Source organism: Pezoporus wallicus, unplaced genomic scaffold, assembly GCF_028554395.1.
Source record: "Pezoporus wallicus isolate ANWC-B61680 ecotype Strahan unplaced genomic scaffold, APGP_CSIRO_Pwel_v1 contig_3817, whole genome shotgun sequence".
In the NCBI taxonomy this organism is placed as follows: Eukaryota; Metazoa; Chordata; class Aves; order Psittaciformes; family Psittacidae; genus Pezoporus; species Pezoporus wallicus.
Window position 1 is genome coordinate 12,743,087 of NW_026635157.1, and position 18,965 is coordinate 12,762,051.

Genomic DNA, 18,965 nt, shown 5'->3' on the forward strand with positions numbered 1-18,965 from the left:
GGAAAGAAGTGGGGGGAGTGAGTGAATGAGCTGCCTGACTGGTTTCAAACCACGACAAGGGGCAACGAAATATCCTGATGGTGTATCATTAATCATAAGAATCTATTATCTTAACTATATTACTAATGCCTGGTTTGTGTCCCAAAGCAAAAATCTCTGCATACTGTTTTTACGTACTCTGGTACTTCTAGTAACATGATAATCTTAAATGGAATGCATTATAACTGTAAAGAGACCATACAAGCACTAATAATTACTACAAAATCTAGAAGATGTAAGATGCTAGTGATTATTTAAGCACAAAATGAATTGCAGAGTTGGGAAGCTGGGGTGGGGATGAAAGAGAAGCACATCAGCTGTATGAAAAGCACTTTGTCCCCAAGGGCTGGCTTCTCTGTCCTTTGGGACATGTGGAATTTGGTCATTTTTCTTCCTTGTAGATTTCATCTTCTTGAATTCTAACACAGCAAAATAGCACATTTGGGGGAGTCTGTTGCTGATATATGATATTTTAGGAATATTTTTACAGATAACAAAAGGTGAAATTAAGACCCTGTATCTTCAGAAACGTGTTTCACTTGATGCTCTGTATAGCTGACATAGCAGACAACCTGAAAAACAGAATTTTGTTTCACAAAGCAGGCGAGCTTCATTATTTAGAGTCAGTCTGACTACAAACACTTTCAAAATCACCACTGCCACAGGCAGGGTGTAAGACTGCTGAACATACTGGGAATTATGATGATCATCTGGATTTCAGAAATCAGTTACAAGTGTCTGCTTTAAATGAAAGCACAACAGGGATTTGCATCTGGATACAAATTGGTGACTATCAGCCTTACTGCCTAACCAACAGAATTAAGCTACAGGGTGATGTGTGTTTAAATCAGCATTATGGGAGGGGCAGTGATAAGCTACCTAAAATAAGTTGGATTAGCAAAAAGCAAACAAACAATGAAGCATGCCTCCTTACACCTTACTCCCCCAAACAGAGCTGGGATTGGAGTGGGAGAGGGGAAGATTATTAAAACCATTTTATTTAAGTGATAAGGTTTATAGTGTGACCCCACACAGAACTGCATCTGTCCAAGCTAAACCAAGATCTCAGCTCAGCTTTCTTGCTGAGGGAAGCATACCAACCATTACTCTAGATCTAGGATGCTCAGCAGATGCAGAAGGCCCAACTTATTCCGTGCTTTATGTAACAATGAGATGCTGGCTGTACCGCTTGATGCTTCATCATCAAGCATCAAGAAAATTCTCCTTAACAGAAAACAGCAAGTGTCCACAAAAAAAACAATGGCAGTGCTGGCAGTTCATACTTTCCTGAGAAATTCCCAACCAGGTTCAGGGTAATAACTTCAGTCAAAGAAAGCTACTAGAAACAAGCTTTTTGATTAATCAAAATGTTTATGGACTTAGCCTCTGCTTTGAGCCCTTGGCTAAATGGCTAATGGGATAAACACCACCCATCTGCTTTCCAAGCAGTAGTCAGAAGCATGACTGCCATGGGGGTCAGGGATTGATACTAATAGATAAGGCAAAAGAATATGGTAGCCGTGATTAATTCAGGGAAATATTAAAGGAAAAACATGCTTTACTGTAGTGAAGACATTTCTGACATTGCAGTTAATCCCTCACCCTATGCAAAGCAGAAACAACAGGACCTCACAAGCACCTAAGAAGTCCTGAATTGTTAATCATCCTTCCTCTATTATCAGGAGCCAGTGTTCAAGGTATTCTCATACCAGCTCTTTGCTCAGTGCTGTAGAATCTAAAGCACGGAAGCAGCACCAGGACCTATTCACTGAGTAGTGAGCTTTTATTTTTTTACAGGACGGAGTGTTAGGAAAGAACAGAAAATGAAATAGAGGGTATAACATCTCATGCATTTCTCAAAAATATAGAACACAATTCTAAATGCAGGAAAGCCAGAAAGAATAAACAAAAGTAGGAAAAAGGCTTGTGACAGCAACTCATGCAACTGAAGCCTCAGCCTGGAAAAGAGGAAACTAAGTAAGTAGGGGTAACGGGTTAAAACTTAAACAGGGGAAGTTTACATTGGATATAAGGAAGAAGTTCTTTACTGTAAGGGTGGTGAGGCACTGGAATAGGTTGCCCAAGGAAGGTGTGAATGCTCCATCCCTGGCAGTGTTAAAGGCCAGGTTGGACAGAGCCTTGGGTAAAATGGTTTAGTGTGAGGTGTCCCTGCCCATGGCAGAGAGGTTGGAACTAGAGGATCTTAAGGTCCTTTCCAACCCTAACTATTCTATGATTCTATGGTTCTAAGTATCACATTCCTCACTGCAGAACATAGGAGACTGAAAAGTCCTTGATCAGGGTAAGTGCTACTTAGCAACAACTAAATCATCAGCGTGTTATCAGCATTCTTCTCAGATTAATCTAAGTCAAAACACAGCATTGAACCAGCTAATAGGAAGATAATTAACTATCCCAGCCAAAACCAGGACAGTGAAATACAATAAAACCACAGGAAATCATGAGTAGCATGAAGGACAGCAGAAGGACTACACTCAGTGTTTCTCATAATAGAAGGGCCAGAAGACATCAAAGGGAAGAGCAGGAAGACTGACAATAGCGAATGAATGAAATAAAAAATAAACCACACACTTCTCTACCACCTGACTATCTGTTCATCTGGGAGACAGGAGGTGTTATGAAGGTCGAAAAAGCTGATACAAGTTAAAAAACTTTTAAATGAAGTTTTTAGCTCTCAGATTGCTGAATACTAAAAAATGTACTAGGAAAATGTAACTGCATGCCTCCTTATTCTGATACCCATGTACAGGCATATAAATGTTTAACTGTACCAAGTCAAACAATTCTTAGTTTATGTTCATACCCTGATTACAAGTCACTCACTAGATTTCCATTTTATACTTCAATGTGGGAAAAGACATTGTAAAGCAGATGGCACAGCAATGAAGATTTTCCTTCTTTAATTTCACATAGAAAAACAGTAGCACTCCCATACAGGGTTTATTAAGCTGTACGTAAAGGTAGGTATAAAGGAGGGACTCTAAAGTTTTCTTAAGATTCAGATTAAAAATGAAAAGGGGAAAAAATAAGTTTTATCTGCCAAGAACTATGCTCCAGCCATTTGCAGCAAAAAAATCCAAACCCATATGTATTTGAAAAACTGTAAAATGGATTCATACAGCTCTTCAGATATGGTTATCTCCTTCATTACAAAATGACCAAAAAAAAGTGAAAACATACCAATATCTCTAATAAATGTGACTAATCACGCAGCTCAAACAATATACTGTACAGTTACCCATGTTCATTTATTTCATCACAAAAAAAAAAAAAGAAAAATCAACTCCCTAAAACACCTGAGAAATTCTGTAATGCTGCTACAAAGTTGAAAACTGAAGTGCTGGCTTACAGTGTACAATTTTTCATTTATGATCTTATTGTGAGGAAATTTAAGATCAATACTTTAAAAGATACATCAACATAAAAAGCCTTACATTCAGGCTGCATTTAAGTGACAGTTCATCTCCTGACCTCAACTCCTGCTACTTTCATCATATCTTTTTTTTACAAATATAACTGCAAAACACAACTTTCATTTGTACATCTTGAAAAAGCTGATAAAAAAATAGCCCTGTCTTTTTTAATTATTATTTATTTATCTTTCCACAAGCAGCTGCAAGGCAGGCTTGTTTTCTTCAGATGACAGTGGCCTTCAGAATCCGTGTATGAATAAAACTGGGTTAACAAAGATCTAACAGCAATTTTTCATTCTATTTTACTTGCACATTTCCTTGAGGTTGCCAAGTTATTCCAAAAGGATTTCAAATTGCACCTTTTTTTTTTTTTTAACTAGGACTCAGGTAAGAATTATATTTTCATTTGTCACTATCCCTTCTTTTTGTTTGAAGTCAAACTATTTTGCACACTGATGACAAGCTACTTGAATGTTTAAAATGCTAATGCAGAAATTAAAAAAAAACCTAATTGACAGATGACTTATACTGTTTGTTCTCCAAATAAGACCAGAGAAATAGCAGATCCCTGTACCTCATATCTCCAAACTTCTTGCTGATAGCAGTTCCGACATTGCTGATAGCTGCTGTTGCTTTTTGTCCTGCATGGCTCAGGGTCTCATGTGTTTTCTTGTAACTGAAAAAAAAACAAACAAAAAAACGGAAGCAGTGATAAGTACTAACAGAGGCCAGAATCCCCTGCAATTAATTCCCTTTTACCTTATCTCCACATCTTGAAGTCCCATCCACAGAAAGATTAAGAAACACAGTAACTGCAGCACAAAACAAATTACAAAACTGCCTGCTTCTGCACAGCTTCCTAAGTGCAGTTTAATCCTAACATGAGCAGAACACACTCCAGAACAATCCTTAACTGTATCTCGCCCTCTTCCAGGTAACATCCCTTGAGGGCAGCAGCAACGCTGTTTGAAAGTGCAATGCAGTGATTTGTTGAGTACTTGTCTGATACAGTTTCTGCTTATAGAAAATAATATTTACATCAAACAAGCGTTCTTGCAGCAGATACCAAGTTGGTAGCAAAATCTGCTGTCTAGAACACAGAAAAGAATCAGGACATACACAACCCTGCCTTTCTGTGCACATACATATAAGGTACATTTAACATACACTCCAAAATTATTTGTTGATATTTCAAATTAGACAAAATTTACCAAATCTGTTCCCATACGCCTCAATTTTACTTTTAACAGAAATTTCTTTAAAGGAAGAAGGCTTTGGGAGACACAGAGAAAGAAAATAAAAAATCCATGCCATGAATGCATATTCTTACTAGGACTCAATCCTTTCAGAAGTCATTCAATGCATGTATAGTATATACATTCAAATACAGAATCATCTTAATTTACTGATCCAGAATACATACTCTGACCCACATAGACCCGTTAGTATAGTTAAGTTGCTTTCTCAGAGTAATCAATAAGCTTTTCTGCACAGATGGTTTTTTGCTGACTGAACTAACTCTCAGCAAATTGGAGACTTCCTTCCAAGTAAATTATCTGATACTCCCAGTGATGCAGACAAACTCGGAATTAGAAGTACTGACCTAGTAACAAAAGCAGAGCACCTTACAATCAGTCTTGTATCCTGTGGTGTGCGTTGGCAGGCAAGAACTGAAGAAATGATCGTGAAAAATTCAGAAATAAAATTCTACTGGTTCTAATTCTCCTTTGAACAGAATCTGTAAGATTGCAAATGTGTACCAAAATACACCGGAGACAAATAAAAAGACCCCACTGCCTAATTCCTGAAACAGAGTATTTTCTTCTTATTTTTAGGTATATGAAAGCAGTATAACTTTGTGGATGCAGGAGGGGAAATAAGAGAAGATTAACATTTGCAATACAGCACATCACATTTTATGTCAGGTCCTTTTAGCCCTAGCAGTACCTATTGCTTAAAGTCCTTTGTCGAGGACTGTTTTACAAACGACAAGTTAAAAGGCAGATGCCATGTAATGCTCTGTTCTTTCATACAACATTCTTTCAACAATGAATCTTCCCCAACACAAATATTTTGATCTTAATGTTCCTAAACCACAAAGTTTCTTACAGACTACTGATCTAACAAGTTCTAAAATTGCCAAGTGAAATGGCTGCTCCTATGAAGCTGTCGGTTTTGACTGACTAGCAAGGCAGTCTACAGGGAGCAATTTAAGACTAGTGTACCAAATCTCTAGAAACCTAGAGAATGATAAGCTGAATCAATCACATACACAATGTTGAATGACAACAAGGGCTAAAACATTGCAACAGTGACCACAAATTAAAACTAGAAAGGAAGGAACACTGGCTATGCCTGTTTTATTCATTCTGGTGGAATACAGAGACAGAAAAGACTGGTTTTCACTGTGTTTCCTTTCTCCTCAGCCAGTCTGTCCCTGGATGTTGCAAGACTGCAATGCTCTTACTTCAGAGACCTCATTCTCTAGCTCAACTAGTTTAATAGCTCTGTCACTCTCTTGCTGTCAGGGGAGGTATTCTCATATAAACTAGGGTTGCATGAGACCCTAAACCAGACGTTAATAAAGCTTCAGTTAAACTGTGAGGACATAGCTGACAAATGTTGCCTATGGGGAAGAAAAAAAAAAAATCAAATAAATCAAATATTCTAATGCCTGTGGCATTGAAGTCTTTAGACATTTTGCTAGCAGAGAAGCTTCCCAAACCATTCAGCACAAGTGGAATTTTGCTCATGACAAAATGAAGGTCAAGACTTGACTTCCAGGTCTAAAAAGTCTTTGGTATCAGAACCTATATATGTACAGGTTGACTGTGCATAGTAAAATACTTTGTAGATCTCCTTCTGCAGTGATTTTTTTTGTTTGTTTCAGGTTTTTGGTTTGGTTTGGTTTTTTTTTGTTTTGTTTGGGGGGGGTGTTTGTTTGGTTGGTTTTTGTGGTTGGCTTTCTTTAAAGACACCCTGGAGTGGCACACAGGCACATTTAGTTTAATGACAAAACATCTCCATGTCTTACCTTTCTGCTGCAGGTTCTTCACACTGTGTAAAACTGTTAAAAGAATAGTCCTAAATGGCCCATACAGCAGACAGACTCAAATTCAACTGAGAAACATTAGAGTCCCGTAGTATTTCTGTACATTACATTGGTCAGAACACACCTTCTGGGAACTGGCTGAAATTACACTGATTTTGGTGTTCCAACTAATATTATGTTTTTCCCTTTAAATCCCATGAATCCAATATTCTCCCCAGAATTTCTACTAGCAAGGAAGACATGGAGCCTGCATTTATGTTCCTAATATTTTTGATATTATGTAACACTGTAAATCCAGCTAAGACTGTTACACAACTGGTCTTTTTTTCAGCACTAACTTCAGCAAAAACGACCTTTGACATGAACTCCTCTTCCCTTTGGCAATGCTGAAGAAGAGCTTTAAGGCACAACAAAATAACACAGCTAAAGATGCAATGCAACATGCAATGCCTGTCATGAAAGACAAAAATCAGTAATTTGCATTTTAGTCAAGCTCACTTATAGCTCAAAAATAGGCCACTCCATCCCTGCCTCTCCACCATCATGCATATTACTATGCCTTCTTCATAAATAAATTATCTTTCCACAGAGCACATTGCCTTACTGTAGTTAGTTATGCTCTCTATTGATCTATAGCAAGTATTTTGGCTCAGATATTTTTAACATTATATTTATGTCAGATTTACAGCATTCATTTGATGCCAAACACTCTGGTAACCATGAGCTTTTCAACAGGTCTCTGAAATCCTGGAAATCCTTCTCACTTGTATGTAGCATAAATAATATGAGCCAGCCATATCCTTGTGTAACACAGGTTTGCAGTTTTGCTTTAATGCACTGAAGAGTTTACATTATTTTCAGAAACCTTAAGTGTAGAAATAAAGTTGGATATTCCAGGTAAAGCTTACATTTATTCACTGGAGTGCTATAAGTATGGCTTATGTCCCTCTAAACCACCAGCTGTTCCAGCATGCTAAGTCATTTACACCACCTGTGTTTTCTCATCCTTTGAGCCATTGTGGGCAAGTACAGACTGCCCAGCTCATGAGGAGAGGTGACAGCAGCTCAACAATCAGTCAGCCATTGTGTGAAATAAGATCATTGACACTAAACCTTAAGGCATAAGTGCTCCAGTAGAAACAAACTTGAAGAATTTATAACACAGAGATTCAAGAATTACCACCTTCACACAAAGATGTCATTAGGCTCTGTGTCTCTCTTCATTAATACAAAGTAACCATAACTTCTCCGGGTTTAACAATGTTATGCCAGATGCCCAGCAGCATTAGTGAAAGTAGAAACAGTCTATCTGATTCATGCTGTTAAGAGTGGGAAGGCCTTCTCTGGTTTTGTGGCATCTAAACATATGCCATAGCACAGAAGAATTGCTGGAAGTGGCTAAAAAGGATCATACTCCATGCTTTTTACTTAACACTTAAGAATTAATATTTCTACTGCATTTCATACATAAAAAGGATTAAACACAGTATACGAATTCCTGTCACAATTATAACCCTGTTAACAAAACTCATCTGTGTCATCTTGGATGTTACCTTTTTATATTACATTAACATAAGAATTTCATCCATCAACTTCAGATTATAATTTTTTTTTTAAATTGGGTATTTCTTTAACAAAAGCAATTATTTATAAAAATTATTATTAGAGGTTATCATAAAATCTGCTGATATTGCAGTTAAATTCTGATAATATGCCCAACACACTTAAAAGAAGCTTTAAAGATAACTCATATCCCCATCACTGTAAGACACTAATTAGGCAAAACAGATTTGCAGCATATTTTGACTGCATTTTCACCTGACTGTTTACTGCATTTGGCTTGTACTATCATAAGACAGCCAGGTCTCACCAGCTGATTTTTACAGCCAGTGACAGCAAATAAAAGAACATCCCACTTCATAAAACACAGCATGTGAAGAAAAGAGTGCTTCAGATAGAGTATAGTCAGGCAGCAGACGTATAGAAAGGTCAGAGAACTGGATGTTTAAATGCATCCTGGATGTTTAAATGTTCATCTGCAGGATAAGACAAGGTAATCATACTGCATGCTACCTGATCTCATCTCAACCCAGTACAGAATTGCCCTTCACATGGCAGAGTTAATCTAACCTTCCTTCATAGGTGCAACATAGGGGCTGCTGACAGAAGTAGACTACCAATATAATATTTATATTTTGCATGGCATAGTCAACCTATTGCAGTAAATTATAAGGAACTTACATTCCGCTTCTGTAAAATTAGTACATCTGCTAATTAGCACATCTTCATTCAGCACTGTGCCTCTCCGTCAATGCTTGCTTGCAAAATTAATCAATTTGAGAAACCCTCTTCTGTGATAAAGCTTACATAAGATGCAACAAAATGCAAACAATTAACAACAAAACCATACAGTAGAGCAGAGCCTGGTTGCACAAGCCATGGCCTATGGAGCTTGCTTAGTTTTCAAACCATTAGTCCGCTTAAGAATGACATTTCTGGAACCAATGTAAAACATCTGGATCTCTGAGAAACCCTCAGCTAGAGAACTATTTTTCTTGCTGATTTTCTGGGAGAAAAAAGAAAAACAAACCAGGGCTCAGCATTAACCGAGTCATGCTAATGTTCTAATGAAATAAATGCATATTTACACAAAACATTCTGTAAGAGCATTCATATTGCCATTTTGCCCACAAATAAACTCTAAGGTGGTGTGCTTTTTTATTACTTCTTTTTTTTTAGTGCTCATCTGAAATTTACTCCAACTTCAAAACCAAACAACAGATGTACTTTTTTTAGACATTCTTCCCTTTGCCAAGTATGTTAAGAATTAACTGAAACTGTGCTGGCACTTGGGTGGGTACATATGCCTAAAGCAGTCAAAGGAAGTATGCCCCAGGCAGTTCCTCTCCCACAGAGGGAGGAAGGGCAGAGCTTAGGGAACTGAACCTCTGCAGTTGGCAGGGGACCTGCCTGCAGCCAGAAATCTGTGTACAACATGCAGAAGATGACTGTTCAGTAGGCTGGAAAGTCACAGGTCAGGAGGGGTGCCAGACAAAGGTGACAAATATTCCATGCTGTCCTGCACTGTAATCTTAAACTTTGGAAAAAATTTGGGATACAATTGTGTGAAATGCACTATTTGTGCAATGCATGATAGAACAGGGGAAGAAAAAGCTGTTGTGGTATCGTTAACTTTCAGGTAGAAAAGCCACAATATGTTGGCTTAAGCACAGATGAGCTTAAGATGTTCCAGGCTGAAACTTCACAGTTCATCACACCTTAAACTATATCAATAACACTGTCTGTGGGCTCTGTGCTGTACACTAGATCAACAAAATTATGCACATTAAACATATTCCAGCCTCTCTTTTCCTTTCTTCCTTTGCCATTCTTCCCTTCCGTTCCATTTCCCTTCCTTCTGTTTCCTTCTTTTCTTTCCTTTATCCCTTTTCTTCCTTCCCCCCCTTTTTTTCCCTTTGTTTAATTTCTGTTTTACCTTTTCCTTCCATTTCTCCTTTTCCTTCCCTTTCCACTGACCCTTTCCTGGATATTTTTAATCCTGGTAATCTGAGACTCCAATTTACACTCAGGCCTCCCCTTTCTTTCTTAGCTACATACATACATACAGATAACTATAATATACACTTATGTATTTTCTGGTGCCCAATGATAATTACAGTGGGCTTTTCCCTGAGAAAATAACACTATATTCATCAATATGGAACAGATCACCCAACCTTGCTGTGGATTTTCCATTAGCTGAAAGTTCTGATGTAAACAGGTGGAAAAGTAACAACAAGAATAGACAAAGATAACTTCTTTCTCCAACCTTACTACTCCATCCTTCAAAATTCAAAGCCAGAGATACGTGTGGAAAAGGGAAAAGCAGCAAAAAAATTACCTTTTAAGAAGCCATGAACATTGCCTGATTTGACCCAAAGGACACAAATTCAGTCGAAGTGAGAGGCTTCCTTTACTTCCATACAACACAGACTCACAGGCAGGTAATGTGCTTGCTAAAGCCAACATATAATTTCTTCACTTACACAACTGCTACATTTACTTGCAGATTTAGAAAAGAAAATGTTAAAAGATGATTACACATTACAACGAACAGAAACACCCACAATTCTTTTACTACCACCTATAACAAGGTGGGGGGGAACACAGTATGCCAAATTCCTAAAAGTCACAGTAGGACTGTGGTTGTCCACAAATTATATTTGACTTCCTGAGAAAATTCTGAACCCCTGGAACATTACTGTATATTTAAAGTTACACTAATGAAGACTGCAAGTACTTCAGATTGTAAATCCAAGACACATGCAGCGCAACTATTATTTTCTATTTTCTCATTACCTGGCAGAAATTTGAACTACAAAATGGTAAGTTCCCACTATTTGTGGAAACCATACAGTTGTCCTCAGGTTCTCTATCAGCAGAAGTAAGCCTGCTCACATAGCTTTCAGCCAGTAGCAAATGAAAAGATCTTTATTCTGTGTGTGAAGGGAAAGGACAAGTCCATGTTGAATGTTCGTCTCAAGTAATTACATGTAAGAGCAGAGCAACATTGAAACCTTCCTAAAAAGGCTTCAAAAGACAACCACCACTTGAGAAAGCCCCAGGCACCAGCTTGGAGACATGCTGTTTGCAGTTAGCACTTATAGTTCTCTTCATTCTGGCTTCTAATTCATTATATATATTTTCCCTTTCTAGAACAACTGACAACTTTTGTCTGTGAGGGCAAAAGATGAAGTAATTTTGAAAACAGTTTTGTGAGATTCCTGTCCTAAATGGCAGTCTTGCATGGGTCCATTTTCCATCACATCATAGGCTTCTCAAACCCCTGGCTGGCATCAGTAATCATATGGGCTTTGAGACATTTCATGTCAATATACTATTACAGCCCCCAAGGAGACAATGGGTTTTCGTTAAGTTCTTAGCCATTCTAATAGTTTACTGGCCATGGCAGAACTGCTGCTGACAGTGGTCTGAACATCTGGAGTATTGGTTTGAGGTTCTCTTTTTTCGGGGGGGGGGGGGGGGGGGGGGAGGGAGGAAGGTTAATAGCAAAACAAACCATTTTCATCTCCCTAGAAGCTATCTCTGTAGTTGCATTACTATTGCAACCATGGGTTGAAAGATCATGCACTTAAAACAGAGGAGGTTTATGCCTTCTAATGGCTGCTAACATTTCAAGAAAGAATAACAAAGTAGCTTCTGGGAACTATTAGGCTAGAGTGAGTTTCTTGATGGGTAACTTTACAGATACAACTGCTCCTTAGAAACTCAGTAGTACTGAAATATCTCCTGAGAGGACAACACTGTGATGTTCTACTGTGTTGTTTTGTTTGTTTGTTTTCCAGAGTAGTACAGAAGAGCACCACATTAAGAGCTGAGGGACTGCCAAAGCTGAGCATGATTATGACATACATGCTTAGCAAAGGCTAGTGGTATCTGGTGAAAGTGCAAGAGGCAATGGGCACTAACTGAACTCAGGAAATATTTAAACAAAAGAAAAAGGTTTTTCACAGTAAGGGCAACTAAACACTGGAATGTGTTGCCCTAGAGGCTCTAAAGTCTTCATTCTTGGAGATGTTAAAAATCTGACTGGGCATAGTCCTGACCACCTTGCTTTAGCTCACCCTGCTTTGAAAGTTGGACTAGACAGTCTGCTGACAATGCTGTCAACCTCAGCGATACTGTGACACTGTATAAAACTAGGTCAATCTTTATAGAAGCCATCTTCTTACCTTAATGTGCTATACAGTGAAAATCTGAAGTACAGAAAGCTAGAAAGAGCACCGCCAATCAAGCAGCATTAACTACATAAACATACTGCATTCAGGTTACATAAAATCTTTCCTTTGTTGCAAAATGTTAATTAGAAAAGCTGAATTATGGTCTTTGTAAATATCCCTGTAAAGACATTTTTTATGATTTCTTAAACTAAAATAAATAACCTTGAAATCCACCAACAATACCCTGCTTCCAGCATCTAAATAAGAATGAATTACCTGTGTTTAAAATACAAATAAAAAACCTGCTTTGCTAGAAGCTATCTGAATATCCACCCACCTCTGTTCACTGGAAACCTGATCTTTAAAAAAGGTGTGCGTGGGAAGTCATTCCAGTTGAATGCCTTACCACCATGAAAGCAAATTAAACTTAAGGCAATCGTTTGCTCTTTAGTTACTGATATCTTCTATAGTAGAACCCCTGTCTTCCCCAACACAGTGATTATACTGAAAATCAGTGCACTGAAGAATAGCAGAGGAAATGAACAAGGAATGTGAAAAATGCTTCATGATTCTGGTCATCACCATAAATGAATGACTTCCATACAAGGCTGAAAAATGCAAACAACATTACAGGTTTTATTTAGAGAAAAACAAAACTGATAAAAAAGCTGATTTGATACATTAGAAGCTCCACATTACATTTGCAACAGTAATGTCTTACTGCAGGTAGTTAAACTGATTTTTCATGCCTTAAAGCATGAATTAATAACAAGGAAACGGACTTTGTACAGAACTTTATGTTGAACCTGACAGAATCTTCCATTTATGGAGAACATCAGTCCACTAACTTCCAGCTCTAGCTTTCCTCACTATGAAAACTGTTATCTTTTCTTCCTTTTTAGTAATAGGGATTCAATGACAATCATGTACATGTTAATCCTGCTCAGACTAACTCCTAAACTACCTGTGGCCAGCCATTTAAAATTAAAAGTTTCATAGTCAGAATCTCAAGTTTAAATTTAGTCATTCCAGGTGGCATCCATCCTGTGAGTCAGGTCATGAGTCTTAACTGGTTGTTCAAACATACCTTACTGTTCCTGAGAGAAGTTCAGCCCTCTGCCTCCAAGTCCACTTTAACCCTAAGAAAGTGTCCCTAAATGGAGATCTTAAAAATAGTTTTAACAATAAGAGGACAAAAATTTGGTGCTTACTTGTTCTCTGTGGCTTTGAAAAGTTCCCCATTAAAGGAAAGTGGGCTTAACTTCCAGGAAAGCACAGCAGCTACAAACCCCAGAAGAATGCATGAAAGCAAAATCTGCCTCCTTAGAAACAGGTCTTTTTAAAATCTAAAATGACTAATTGTGGATTTAGAAACCTAAAGTACAGGCATGTAAATATTTTGAACTTTTATTTTTTAAAACTGGCTTTTCATCCTTACTAAATCAGAGAGTCTTGGTGAGTAATGCTATTCCATTTCTATTTTGGTGCAGCAACAATGAATCACCTCTATTACTTAACACATCCATTCTGAAGAATGCTGGATTACCATGATCTGTACTGGCATCAGTGTACTGGCATGAGCATCAGCCAGAATTATATAGCAACTGGATCATGGACATCAGGGTTTTCAAGGGCACAAATGGACTTCTGCTGCTCAGTTCCACATAACTACTTGTGAATGCTCATTGCCTAATGGCTTCTTAGTTTTGAAACCTGTCTTTAAATAAAAAGTAGCAACTACCTTCTGATAATGTCTCCTAAGTCTCTCCATCCTTGCGGAAAATGTCAACATTGTGAAGGTAAAAAAAAAAAAGCTCTTCTGTCAAAATTTTGTTAGTAACTCCTAAGTAACTAGTTCAGGTGTCTATTCTAAGGCTCAGTCTATCTGGACTGTCCTCTCCTAGCACATGCCAGACATCTTCACTGAGCCAGAATGGATGATAGCGCTAATGGCATGTCATGAGAAATAAGACACAGCTGAGAAACTGTCCAGAAGTTAGAGACAGGAGACATACAAACTACGTTTCCTATTAAGGGGTTCATGCCCTATTGGATTTCCCATTAAAAGACAATGATTATTTTCATGGAAAAAATGCACATTTTTACCTATTTTTTCCAAGTCTCTGTCAGGGCCTGGAGTGCACCAAGAGGCACTGCAAACTCTCCCCCTCTCCCCCCACTCCCATGGGTTTGGCTGCCTAGGCTCAGGGCCAGCTCTGACACAGCCCAACTGTGTGACTTTGGGCAAGACTGTGGTGACAGCGCTGGGCAAGAAAGAGGCATGAGAAGCCTTGTTAGGCATACCTCCACTTGCAAGCCACACTAAAGCTTAGACTGCATTTAAGTCCTTGGTCTTTGCTCAGGTTATGTTACCACTGTGCTTGTATCTGGACAGATACCTCACTGATCTTGACTCACATATTGGACTTCCTGGTTTGACCCTGAACCTGGCTCATCACTACAGACTTATCTGGAGATCTGAACTCCTGGCTTGACCTTGTTTACTGTTGCTGGACCTGCTCTGCTCCCTTTGTTCAGGTACTGTGGGATTGCTTCTTCATAGATGATGCCACTGCCCTGACTGCCTCGCTGTCAAATCCCAGCTCAGCTCTGCTGTACAGCAGCTCACTCTTGTTTCTCCCTAAGTGCCAAATTCAGCTGTCAATTGAAAAGAAAAGGAATTATTAATACTCTCATAACTTTTCAGACAGTACTTGATGATAAGTGGGTGGTTCTTTCTCCCAATGTTGCTATTAATTCAGCCCAAATAGTTTTAGAGAAACATGGCAAGTTCATATGTGTAAGCATGAAGCCCAGTATGAAGCTGAGACCAGCCCCTCCGTAATTACTATTGCCTTCCTAGAGCTTTGGAGTTTGTAGTTTTTTATTTGCCACCTCTCTTGGTGACACTAGCAGATACAGAGCAAAGAGTAACACTACCTATCCTGGGTTTGACTTCTTTTTTTTCTTTTTTTTTTGGTGGCAGATTCGGGATAGGTCTTATCACTATGTCCATATGTGTATTTTTAACTCCTTCCTTACGTGAGACAAAAGGCTTGCACCAGTAGTTCTTGGCAGCAAGCTGCAGCCTAAATAACCTCCCTCCTCTGCTTCCTCATCCAAGAACTGGCTCATTTTTATAAGGCACCTTTCTTGAAGGCAGCAACTGACTTGCACTAGACTTCCACAGAACAACTGGTCTGGTTAAAAAAAAATATAAAAATTTTAAAATTCAAGTTAAGATCACTGCAACAATGGCAGTGGAGTTAACAGTTCTTCATATTTACGCATTATCTTTCACCCTGGGAACTCAAAGCTGCATTTCATTGAACTCTTGTGAACTAGTTACACATTCTGCACGGTGCTAAACCAAGGCTGTGAGAGGCTTCCAGAACCTGCCTAAGAACAGAATGCTGAAAAATAATAAAAACTCAAATACACAGAACTTATGATAACCTCAAAGATGGTACAGTTTGATACGGAGAAAACTCCAGGAACAAACTTGCCAACAAAGTTTTCAAGCTGACAGGCAGGTATTCTTTATTGCGGCGCCGGGAGACACGGGGGATAGCTCCTCCTAACGTGTGTCCCCTATTGCTACACAAGCTGTCCTTAGATAGCCACTGGGCATTCATGAGGCTACGTATGGATTACATGATTTTCCAGAAAGTTCCCCGCATGCATACAGAATTGTGGTGGTGGTCTCTGAGGGTCGTTTACTTCTTCCAACAATCTTCATCACTTCTGGCAGCCTTTGAAACAGTAGATGCTCATACCAGTTTAATTGATTCGTTAGCACCAGAGACATAATAATCCTCCTATCCTCCTAGCTATCAGTTAGTTCAACTGTAGCCCATCCTGGACACCTGCCGTTCCCAGATACTCCTTATCCCTGTGTCCTGTTCTTCTAGGCTGTTTTTCTTACACTATGTCACAACTATAACAATTTATCTTGTGAGAATTCTCATTATGTTCTCTAGCTGTACTCTATTTTTTTTCCTCTATGTATCATGCACCTCAGTAATTTTCCATTGCTACTGTTACAAAGCCATCAATCTTAACATTACTTAAATCTAATTCTAAAGGTTTCTATATTCCATTTTGTGATTTTGTGCCCCCTTGTTTCAACTTACTCCAACACATCTTTTTGTTCCTTTTGGACCACCAAAAGCAGGAACTAAAGAGTCAAACATCAACTGAGCCTGTCAGTATTCTTTATAACTCAGATTGTGGTACTATTTTTTTAAACAGTTACTAATGCTTTGGTTTAAATTTATTTTTGTACATTGCCTCTCTTGGAAGTTGAAAAAATATAACACATCCCTTCAGGACTCTGTAAAAATGTGTCATGGGACAGAAAGGTAACCTTCTCAGGACCACAACAGTTTTAGTCCCTGCTATTTTACAAGAGTGAGGCGCAAGACAGTAGCAAAGCATATTGCTGCTGTGGAAGGCTTTTTCTCAGGTCTCCTTGCTCTGAGAAGCTTTACATGTTTGTCCCTACGATCTACTCATTCAGACAGGCATTTCAACCACTAAATTTCATACCAGAGCTCATGAAGTCAACACCCCCAACATGGTATACAACATAAAAGTATGAATTTGTGTAAGGTCTGTACTCACGCAGAAGTTGTCTGCACATCATGCCAGCTTTTGCTAAAGTTCTGTTTCAGCTCATTCATCAGACTTATGCCAAGCTTTTGTTTAATTTCAACCAGGTGCTTTTCTTTGGCTGCTAACACTTGCCTCAAAGTTGAGATTTCATCCTCTAGCTGAGAGAAACAAAGAGGGAGGAGAAAGGAAAAAGGTGTTAGCCTGTTCCAAAGGACTGATAAATACAAACACTGTTAACAGATTAAATGAATCTCACATAAACTTGCATTTTCTGTAGCTGACTAGAGACACAGAGAGATAAAGTGCTTGTGGAAACCACAAAGACATGTCCAGAACAGGGCTGAAAATGCATTAAATTACTGTGCCAAACTGTGCCATCTATGCGTACTGTCATACACATGCATCTGGTAAGAGACAGAATTCTCCAGTAAAGGACTATTGAGCAACCTGACCAAGATTTGCCTTGGGGCATTAGTAATCTCCAACACCAGTTTTTCATTCATTAGTAAAATGGGAACAGGCAGAACAGGAGAAGACTTGATAATTCAGTCAAATATCTCTCCTTGAAAGCACAGGCTTTTAACTTTGTATTTGCAGTTTTTCAGTGTTCCACTCATGTCATATGCATTTTTATGTACATATTTTAGGTCCTACATATTTTGAAACAGTAACATAAAAATAAATAGCAGATGGATTATTAACATGAGTGAAAAGGCCCTGCTCTAAGCATAGAAGCATTCAGAATACAGCAGATTAGTCTTTTCAGAGCTCCTAGTCCTTAACCACACCATGCAAATTCAAGTTGCAAAGATGCCATTCAGCCCAAACAGAGGGATATAACTCTCCCAGCAGTGAACATTACTTGAAACATTTAAATCAAGACAGTATTTTAGCAAGACAAGGATCAGAAAACTTGACTGAGAAGAAGGAACATGGAATCGGCCTGCTACTGGCTCAGGATTCTCCCCCTTGGGCAGCCCTCTAGTGAGCATGGGTAAGCCCTCATGGTGAGCATTCTTCATCCTGAAGCCTCACAAGCCAATTATACTAGCAGCACACAAAGGTACTGAAGCTAACAAGGGCAAGTGACAGCAGACCAGCTGCCTTTCACTTCAGGTTTAGAAATTCCCCTACCAACTGTGTTCCTTCCTCCATATGTTATTAGAATAACATATGGCAATGTATCTGGTTACCATATGTTAAACTCCCTGGAACCACAGTCTCCTGTGACTTAACTCCATAGGCTGCAGGGAATGAGGCAAGCACCAGCTGAATCAGTTGCTGACCTCCAGGGCTATATTTAGGACGTCAACACTAGCATCATCTTTACTTTACACACTTAGGCCTTTTGCCTCTCTATAAAACTGGCTGCAAGCTTGTTGTTCTTGGAAAGGTCTCACACTTGAATTCCCCACCTATCACCTTCTGTTTTGTCACTACCTGCTATCTAAAATATTAAAGCAGCTCAGGAATTAAGCAGCAACATTATGAACACAAATGATGTAAAAGGCATCAGTTTCACCAATGCCTGTGATGCCAACACTTCCCCATTAGAATCATAGAATAGTTAGGGTTGGAAAGGACCTTAAGATCATCTAGTTCCAACCCCCTGCCATGGGCAGAGACACCTCACGCTAAACTATGCCACCCAAGGCTCTGTCCAAACTGGCCTTGAACACCCACCAGGGATGGAGCATTCACAACTTCCCTGGGCAACCTAGTCCAGGGCCTCACCACCCTAACAGGAAAGAATTTCTTCCTCATATCCAATCTAAACTTTCCCTATTTAAGTTTAAATCCATTACCCCTTGTCCTATCACTACAGTCCCTAATGAAGAGTCCCTCTCCAGCATCCCTATAGGTCCCCTTCAGATACTGGAAGGCTGCTATGAGGTCTCCACGCAGCCTTCTCTTCTCCAGGCCCAACAGCCCCAACTTCCTCAGCCTATCTTCATATGGGAGGTGCTCCAGTCCCCTGATCATCCTCGTGGCCCTCCTCTGGACTTGTTCCAACAGTTCCATGTCCTTCTTATGTTGAGCACACCAGAACTGCACACAATACTCCAGGTGAGGTCTCACGAGAGC

General features: G+C 39.0%; 1 protein-coding gene across 3 annotated transcripts in view; it reads right to left on the reverse strand.

Annotated features, from left to right (window-relative positions):
• The window catches only part of TPD52L1 (TPD52 like 1), a 54,204-nt gene that overhangs the window by 12,212 nt on the left and 23,027 nt on the right, over positions 1-18,965 (reverse strand). For 2 of the 3 annotated variants that reach the window (XM_057409326.1, XM_057409346.1), the window contains exons 3-5: positions 16,890-17,038; positions 6,508-6,540; positions 4,048-4,149 (exon numbers count right to left, since the gene is read on the reverse strand). In XM_057409326.1, the coding sequence (XP_057265309.1) occupies positions 4,048-4,149; positions 6,508-6,540; positions 16,890-17,038 (284 nt within the window). The remainder of the gene's footprint in view (positions 1-4,047; positions 4,150-6,507; positions 6,541-16,889; positions 17,039-18,965) is intronic. The other variant, XM_057409337.1, reaches the window with a different exon arrangement.